We start from the raw sequence: 9,751 nt of genomic DNA on the forward strand, positions 1-9,751 counted from the left end.
CCCTCGCCCTCCCCCCAGTCCCCGGGGGGAGGGGGCGAAGGGAAGGCGCGGTTCCTCGGCCCGGGAAGGGTCGGGGGTGCGAGGATGACTTCGGTCCCCGCCGTCAACTCGAGCGATGGCGCCCAGACCGGCGGCTGGAACGAGAGCAGCGGGGCGGCAGGGTCTCCCCCGGACGGCAACCTCTCCTTCCCGGCGGCGCCGCCCGCCAACTTCTCCAACCAGTTCGTGCAGCCGTCGTGGCGCATCGCGCTCTGGTCTCTGGCGTACAGCGCCATGGTGGCCGTGGCCGTCTTCGGGAACCTGATCGTCATCTGGATCATCCTGGCCCACAAGCGCATGAGGACGGTGACCAACTACTTCCTGGTCAACCTGGCTTTCTCCGACGCCTCCGTGGCCGCCTTCAACACGCTGGTCAACTTCACCTTCGCCGTGCACGGCGAGTGGTACTTCGGCGAGGCCTACTGCCGCTTCCAGAACTTCTTCCCCATCACCGCCGTCTTCGCCAGCATCTACTCCATGACCGCCATCGCCGTGGACAGGTGAGGGGGGCGGCCCGTGCGGGACGGCCAGGGGGGTAGGGTACCCCCCCCCAGAGCCAGCCGCCCCCTCCCCTGGCTCAGCTCTCTGCCTCTCCCCCCTTTCTCTCCTGCTTTCTTGTCCTTCCCGTGGGAAGCAAGGGTGCCCGTGAGGTTTGACCCCTCTCTTTGGCATCTCTCTTCCAAACCACATAAGGATTGCCCTAACTGGACCAGACCAAGGGTCTGCTCTCCTCTCTCGTAAGGAAGGCGATTGCCTGCTTCTGATACGGTCTCTCCGGCGTCTGTTATTCGGGGAGATATACTGCGTTTGTACATTGGGGTTCCACTTGGCTGCCCTTTAGCCAATGGGCGTACCTGCTGTCCTCCAAAAAGTTCTGTCAGTCAAAAGGGTACAGCGATCCTTTTGATCGATGACAACTTGATGGCAGCAGAGCCAGGATGCACAGACCAACAAAGCCGATACCCCTAAAGTGCTACCGCACACCTGTTCTGTTCTGTTCTGCAACAAGAGAAGGGCACGCCCGTCCCTCCCCGGGTTTGTCTAGCCCAGCGCTGGTTCAGCCGCCCTCTCTTGCGACGTCTGTATCCCGATTCTTTCCTTCCTCCTCTGAGCCCCCCAACGCTCTCCCTCCCTTGCGGGGCACGGCTCCAAAAGCCAGCCGTTTCCCACACTGTCCCACGCTGTTCGTGCCAAGCCGTTCGAATCTCCCTCTGCTTTGCATGGCTTCTCCTAGTAGAAGAGCGGCGTCCTGGAAAGCGGGACGGGGCGAGGCGGGGTGGGGGTGGGGGGACGTCCCCCAGCGCTGCGCTTGAGAAAGCTCTCCCTGCGGGCCTCTGCCTGTTGTTCCTCGCCCCTGACACCACCCCTGCCCAGCAGCAGCCATCGATCTTCAGGCCAGTTTCCTCCTCGAGTGGTTTTCTCAATGAGGCAGCCGCGGCGGTGTGCCGGCTGGTGGGCGTGGCCACAGGGGGCAGGGGATGCTCGACGAGCCGGCGAAGCCTCCTCTGGAGACGTTACGGAGCGTTCCGAGGTTTCCGCTCTTGAATGAAATCCGTGCTGCCAGGTTCCCTCCGGCGGGCTCCAGTTGAACGAGGCTGCCTTACCTGTTCTTGCAATCGTTTGCGCTGTAACGGGAGCAGAGCTATTTCGGTTCACGCGCCGAGCACAGCAATGATCGCGACAGACCGGCGCCAGTGTTCCCTCTAAGCTGAGTTAGTGTGAGCCAGCTCACAGTTTTTTAGCCTCCAGCTCACAGATTTTTGTCTCAGCTCAGGAAGGATGGCTCCAGAGCAAACTAGTTTATACAGTAGCCAAATCACCTGCTCACCACTTTAATGGCAGTCGCTCACAAAGTAGAATTTTTGCTCAACGAACTCCATAGCTTAGAGGGAACATTGACCGGCGCTCTACTTAAGCTTAGCGTTCGGCAGCGTTCACAGAGGGTGGGGGGGGCGTTCAGTCATTTCCCGTGCGGGGCTTAATCGCTTCTTACAACTGTGAACTCTGTTCCGACCTGGGTGCGGGAGATCTCCAGAAAACGGTCAGTGGTTCGTCAGTAATAAAAGAATGCCAGACATGTCCAAAGGTGCTCTCCGCCAGTTCCAGCGGTACTGAATTTGTTGTTTTACTTGAGTCCTCTTGAAAATGGACAGTAGCAATTTCTAACTGTCAAGTTGCTATTATTAGATAGATCCTCCGCATTTGTATTTATTCCTTTCTGTAATATGGTTTATTTTATGCAAACAGGCATCCAGTGGCCATGAGTTCCATGGATCCATTCGGCATTTTTCATCAGGGGGAATCAGAGCATTCACCTAGTGCTGGAAACTGTCCACAGCAATTAAGTCCGTTTATTGCTGTGGACAGTTCCAGCACTAAGGGGATGCTCTGATTTCCCCAACAAAGCCTGCGTCGTGAAACGTGTGGGGACTTTGTAAAACAAAAAAATCAGTCATCTGTCACCTGCCATTTCCCCCTTTTTGTTCTGTTGGCACATTGCTGGGTGCAGCCCATTTTCTCTTCATCCTTCAGTACTGTATTACTCATTTCTTCAGTACTTTGCTGGGTGCAGCCCATTTTCTCTTCATCCTTCAGTACTGTATTACTCATTTCTTCAGTACTTTGCTGGGTGCAGCCCATTTTCTCTTCATCCTTCAGTACTGCATTGCTCATTCCCCCCCCCCCTTTAATAGGGCTTCCTTAAGTTTTGTTGTGTTTGTACTGTCAGGGAGTCTTAAATGAACTGGGTAAATATAAAGTACCTTAACTGAGAGATGCCATCCTTGGCAGAAATCCTCTTCACTGAAATAAATTGCAAGCTGTTCATTGAGTACCAGACTTCCAAGGTGACCGGGCAGTTCGCCAAAATTCTTTACGAATTTCCTTGAAAATTCTACAGATTTCTTTTGCATGTATAGGACTTCCCCAATTCATCTCACATTTTGTTTTAGGTGAAATCTGATGGCAACTCTAGCTGTAAATTGCTACCTGTCAGTGGTGTATTATGGCTAGGACAGTGCTAGGATTATCAGAAACGGGGCTTGCTGGATTCGATTAATGCCCTTCAAGAGCAGCATTTTCTTACAGGTGAGAAAATCTCAACAGATGGAATACCGAATAGGTATGCCAGAAGATCAGTCGAAAACCAGGCAGGTTTCTGGAGAAAGGGGAACAGCCCTGGGCAGTTGTGTTCCAAGCTCTGCATCATTGCTAAGTAGTGGGCTGATTTAAGAAGCCCCGCAAATAATGTTACCTTACCTCCCTACTTGCCCGTGTGTTCCTCTTAGCCATTTGTGGCACAAGAAACAAACCAACTCTCAAATTATGTATGAGAATTTCCCTGTGCCTAGAAGAGATTCTTGCAGTGTGCTCCTAAACAGAGTTCCAAAGGGTTCAGTCTTCAAAGTCAACAGGTTTAGATGGGTGTAATTACGCTTAGGACTGCACTGTTAATTTCTCAAGAGGTTCTTTAGTGAGGATATGTTAACAAGCCACCAGGTGTGTTTAATGTTATACATGCTCTGACCTGATAGCCCAGCCTAGTCTGATCTCATCAGATCTCTGAAGCTAAGCAAGGTCAGCCCTTGTTAGTATTTGGACGGGGGACCTCTAAGGAACATGGTGGTCATCACACAGAGACAGGCAGTGGCAAACCATATCTCAACAACTCTTGCCTTGAAAACCCTATGCAGTTGCTGTAAATCAGCTGTGACTTGATGGAAAAAGAAGCCACACATGTGTTTTCCCAAGTGGATAAGGTGGCAGCCAGTGGGTGGTGATCAGGGCCATAGCCAGCATGGGGTGCTGGGGGTGGCACCCCATGACATCTGCAGTGCCCCCACTCCAGTCTTCCTTTTCTTGTTTGAAGTTACACTTAAATGTCTTGTTTAAGCCACAATGCTTCAGGCTACACCAGCCCGAAGTGTGATTTCCTTCCTTCCTTCATCTTTCCACCCTTGAGGAAGATGTTTCCTCTGCTGTTTCCATGACTAGGAAGCAACAAGACACTGCAACCCCCTACAGCCTAGTCCTGGAAGTCTCCGAGGCCAGTGGCCCAGTGGCAGGGAGTCCCACCGGCACACCATTCACCTGCAGCAGCCTTCTGGGCCAAGGCTTCCTCTCCAGTGCACCAGGGCCAAAGGGCGTCTCCTGGCCGGTGGGCAATCCTGTGGGCTCCTTCCCAGCAAGCACCTGCTTGAGGCAACCCACACGGGATAGCAGCCATGAGAGCATGCATGGGGAACGGTCTCCTTCAGAGAAAGGGGCCTGTCTCATGTTGACTCAGAAACCAATCCTCCCTCCCCCAGCCCCAAGTGGAACATGGCGGTCTCCACTTGCGGGGCTAGAAAAGCCTTGCTGGCTTTGTTGGGGCTGGGAAACCTCAAAGGTCGTGTGGGACACAGCAGCCTGCATCCGGTAATTTAATAAAATTTAATTTAATCTTAAAATTAATTTAAAATGTATTTTAATTTAATTTAGGTAGCACCACCCTGGTGTCCCCCCTGAAAAAATTTCTGGCTACAGGGCTGGTAGTGATAAATAACATGCTTCACTAGGAACTAAAGACTGAGGGAGTGGGGGGGGGCAAACAAACCACTTAACATGAATTCAGCCAGTGTGGGTGTAGTGAACAGACTAGAGGTCCCCAATCTTTGGAATTTTGACATAGCATTGTGGGCACAGCCACAAAATGGCTACACAAAATGGCTGCCACAGAAGGTGGAGTTAGCCACAAAATGGCTGCTGCCAGAGTTTACCTTCAGTCACACAGTGATAATCCTTATGCTGTGGTGGCAGCTGCTGCCTAAACAACATTTTTAAATAGCTGTTCAGCCAATCTAATCTCTAGTGGCAAATCAGAAGCCTTGATGAGCAAAAGCCCCACCTGCACCTGACCACTTTTTAAAAACACTTGGTGGAAAGGTGTTAGTGGATGTCATAGCTCCCGTGAGCACCATTTTGGGGATCCATAGAATAGAGTGTCAGCCTAGGATTGTGGGAGCTCCAGGTTCAAATTCCTACTTTACCATGGAAGCTCGCTGGGTGACTTTGGGTCAGTCTCATTTTTTCAGCCTAACCTACCTCACTGGGTTGTTGTGCAAAAATGGACGAAGGGAGAACTATGTTCTAAGCCTCTTCGGGTCCCCCATTGCGGCAAAAAGCCGCATAAAAAGAAATGCATGCAAATGCATTTGTACTATGATTTCATTGCTACTTCTATAATAATTTTGGTTCAGATTTTATTAGCCTTAATGCATTGTTTTTAAAGGTTTTATACCCTGTTGTGAGGACATAAGCCAATCCACAACTCACACTGAAGACCCATGATATGATCCCCATACATTCAGGTCTGTGACACAGGGGAAGAGGGCCCAATATGCTTCCAGGGTGGTATTAAGCCGTGGGAGAAAAAAGACAGGCACAGTACAGATGCCTATCTTTTTACATTGCTGCTGCTTGAGCATTTTTCTATTTTTATTTGGTCTTTTATTTTAATTGAAAAAATTCTTTTAATGATGATGGTGTAAGAAGCTATCTCAGACATTATAACAGAGAGTGTAGGGCTTCAATATTTTGAATGAATCCATTTCCTTTCTGCAATGGTGGTGGTCAGATTTCACTAGAAAAGGCCCGTTCCGAAATATATTCAAGACGAAAGCTTCACGGGGTACAATAGCAAGATTAACCAACAATGAAACAGTCTCTGTGGATGTATAAATAAGGAAAAGGGATTTGTGCTCGTGGAATACCTAAGTAGTATATTTACAGTGTAATCCTATGCAGAGTGGATTTAGAAATGTGTAACTCTGCATTGGGATTGCACTGCTCATTGCTCATAATGTTTGAGACTCAGTATATAGAACTAGAAGAATGGCTACCCTTTCAGTGTAAGGTTGTTGAGGAGTGATGGTTTGCCCATACTTTAATGCTCATGTGGGCAGAGCCAAGGGTAATGGATTTTGTAACCATTCCTTTGGACATAGAAGTATGTGAGACTTCTGCGTTTCTTGTTTGTTCCACAATTTGCTCAAGTTACATCGATCTCTCCTTGCTGCCTTTGTAATATTTGGTTTTTATTTAACTCCATAAAAAAGCTACTCTCACTGATTCACTTGGGTGCTATTTTCTCTTTGACAAATGAATCATTTCTGAGTCGCCGCTCAATCCCAAAGATCAGACGAAGGCTTGCTACTGTGAAATCTTTCCCTCCACCAGGAGCCATAATACCCAGTCAAAACAAAACCTCAAAAGCCCTTTCCTCTGTGAGATGCAGTAACTAAAATCTGGCAGCTCTTCCCATAAATGTCTGGCACCCCTGGGTGATTACCCCAAAGTAGTTGAACAGAAAACGCATCAAGCAAGAGACAAGCAAATATTGATCTTGCTTCCAAAGGTGCTTCCATACCTGGCATGAAAGAAAAAATTGGGTTTGCCATTAAGGACAGGGCAGGCTCAGCAGACATCTGCATCCGATCCTAGCTCAAGGCACAACAAAGAAGAAAGACTGAATTGCTCAACATGTTTTTAAAACGAAAGAGGCAGCTACAGGAAGGCTGGCTTGGATTTGGGCCATGTTGGGGGGTGGAGTTTTTAACCTTTTCCCTCTGTGCTTCTCTCCCTGTAGAAATCAGCCTGCCCACCCAACTATTATTCACTCTAATCAGAAGAAAAAAGACACTGATACTTTGGTGCCCATCTCTTTTTTTCCTACGAAAACTAATAGTAACCCAGAGAAATGGTTTCCTTGGGGATAATGGTGTGACAGGAAATTAGTAATCCCTTTCTCCTCGCACTGATTCTAATTCAGATCAAGGGCTGCTTTTTAAGATACAAGTATGGCTGCTGTATTACTACAAATATACTGGGAGAACTGATCATGGCCATCTCCTGTGCTGCTTTCACATGCACTTTCAATCCATTTTGCAAATGGATTTTGCCATTTCACACAGTAAAATCAGTTACAAAGTGCATGGAAAATTGATCAAAAATGGATCAAAATCCACTTGCAAACAATGGCTAAAGTGGATTGAAAGTGCATTATTCAGCATGTGTACTAATGGCTGCATATGCAATCTCTGGTGAGTGTATCGATCCGCTACACATGCATTTACTTAGCTACCCTTTATGCATGTACTTAAAGTAACAGGTGCATACCTGAAAAAATGTGTGTGTGTTTGAATAAAGCAACTTCTTATTAGATTTCTACTTCTTTAACATCTGATACATGAAAGGCTGCCCTAATCAAACCACTGGTCCGTTTAGCTCTGGATCATCTACTCTAACCAGCAGCGACTCTCGAGGTTCTCAGCAGAGATGAATCCTTGCCAGCAGCTGCTATCTGAAATGGTCTAACCGGAGATGCCAGTGACCGAATTTCTCTATGTAAAGCCAATGGTCTACTGTCAGGCCCATTGCTACAGTGGGGCATCTTGGGGCTAGGCCCCCTGACTTACTGGCAAGGCCCCACAACTTCCCATTCCTCTCAGGGCCCCTGAATAGCAGCAGGTGCAGGGAAGGAGCCGGGTATTCCTGCGCAGCTGTCCGGTGCAAGGGTCCAGATTAAATTACCTTTATATAGCCAGTGCCCCCTAAGAAATTTAAATGCCCCCTGACTAAAAAAAATCCTGTCTATGGGCCTGTCTATTATACCCTTTCTCCTTACCACAATATTTATCAGACTAGCCCAGAATCTGTGTATACTACCCAGAAGGTAGTTTATAGACACATTATGAATTTTGTGGCATATAGCCTAAATTGGTTGCCATCCATTCCCAGGGTCAGGGCAAGTTATTCATAGTAACTTACTTTCCTCTGGTAAAGTACTTGTAATTTCTACTTAGACATCAGCTTGTAGCTTCCTATAGCTAAATATGGCAGGGCAGGGCTTGACATGATTGGATGCCCAAGCCCGGCAAAGCTCTCCCACTCAGCTGAAGATGCAAGGTACATTCCCTTCGATGAAGGCAGCAGAGGAAGCAGCAGAACCATGGCTAGTGATCTACCTTCCACCTTCCACCAGGCAGGGGCCATTGGCTTCCATGAGGTACAATCACTGCCTTATGGAGTCACCATCAATGCTTCCTCTAAGCGGTGGTGTCTCGTGAGCAGAAATTCTACTCTGTGAGTGACTGGCAGTAAAGTTGTGAGCAAGCCGTTTGGCTGCTGCATGAATTAGTTCGCTCTGGAGGTACACCCTTCCTGAGCAAAGACAAAAATGTGTGAGCCGGAGGCTAAAAAACGGTGAGCTAGCTCACACTAACTCAGCTTAGAGGGAACACTGGTCACCATGTGTCCAACTCACACCGACTACTTTTCATGGGGCTGGGGTTGCCTTACTTATTGTCCCCTGCCCAAGAGACAAACCCCACTGGTTTCAATGAGAATGTATGTAACTCCCTGAGAAATGTTGCACTTTTTATACCCTTCCAAATTTCTCAGCTATTTTGGCTGAGGAGAAACTTTCAAATTAGCTTACTGCAGCTTTACAGCAGTTTTGCAGCACTGTGAGATAGCAAGAGATATGCTGCTTTTCAGCCAGTGATCATCCGTCGTTTCATCTCAAGGACTCAGGAAGAAGCTAGACTGACAGGCAAAGCTGGCAACAGGATAGTGGTTTGTAGTGTTTTTTTTAACATTATAAGTCTTGTTCTGGATCTTCTAAATAGTTTTGTGTAGATACTGTGGGAGACTGGGTGGTGACCCCAACCCAGCTATCCTTAGCTCCTAGATGTTGTGTTGTCCAATGGCCTTGGAAGTGGGAGTTTAATAGTCACCCGTGTCTCCCTCTGGCCTCTTTCCAGCATCGAGCTAAGGACCAGCATGTCCACACTGGGCAGCTTTCAACACCCTCTTTTAACCTCAGCTCCAGTACCTGCACTTGTCTTGGTCCCCTTCTCTCACAATAGGACCTAGGGATGGCAGACCCCCCTGGTGGGGGCAGGGGTCCCCTGCTCCCACCACCTCTCTGCCACTAATAAGTTGGCCAGCAGGGGAGAAATACTGCAAAAAAAAAAAAAAAAGGAGGAACACCCAATGTCCCTGACATGCCTATGTCACTTCCAGGTCACATGGGCACATTGCCGAAACATCGGGTGAGGCTCCCTGTTCCCAGTAAGCCCACTCCCCATCCCCCAACAGCTGCCAGGAGGGACCTGGCAACCCTCAGAGGACCTCATCCCAAGAGAGACTGGATCAGATCATATTTCCCCTCTCTGGGAGCTTCCCTCTGAGACCCACTGTGGCCCCCAAGTGAGGTTACCAGTCAAAGGCCAGCAATTCCAGGGAGCTTCAGGGAGTAAGGTTGGGTGTCATGTTACACCATGACATCGCTTCCCATTGCATAACTGGATGCAGCATCACACATCACTGGGATGCTCTAGCAGTCCCCCAGAACTGGGACCTGAAGTAAGAAATTTAAATAGTTTATCCTCTGGTGTTCGAAAGAGTTGGGAAAGCTAAAGGAAATATCCTGTCTGTGTCAGAAGCAAGTCCATTCAGATGGATCCAGTGATTTCTCAGAGGCAGGCTGTGATAGTTACGGACCTTCCCTATTTCCCCTCCCTCCCAGCAGTCATTTTTGATCCCAAGGAAGCAGGCCTGTAGCTATTGCGGGGCCCAGCCCCACTGCAGTTTTTATGGGCCCCTCCCCTGATCCTTGGCTCCCTCTCCCCCCTGGCCCCCTCCCCCCCCCCCGATCAATTGCTGCACAGTC

General features: G+C 48.8%; 1 protein-coding gene across 1 annotated transcript in view; it reads left to right on the plus strand.

Annotated features, from left to right (window-relative positions):
• The first annotated feature begins 84 nt into the window (after window positions 1-84).
• The window catches only part of TACR3 (tachykinin receptor 3), a 63,941-nt gene continuing 54,274 nt past the window's right edge, over window positions 85-9,751 (plus strand). Inside the window, exon 1 of the mRNA XM_015405762.1 lies at window positions 85-539. Coding sequence (XP_015261248.1) covers window positions 85-539 — 455 coding nt within the window. The remainder of the gene's footprint in view (window positions 540-9,751) is intronic.

The sequence above is a fragment of the Gekko japonicus genome, unplaced genomic scaffold (genome assembly GCF_001447785.1).
Source record: "Gekko japonicus isolate JY-2015 unplaced genomic scaffold, Gekko_japonicus_V1.1 scaffold81, whole genome shotgun sequence".
NCBI lineage: Eukaryota > Metazoa > Chordata > Lepidosauria > Squamata > Gekkonidae > Gekko > Gekko japonicus.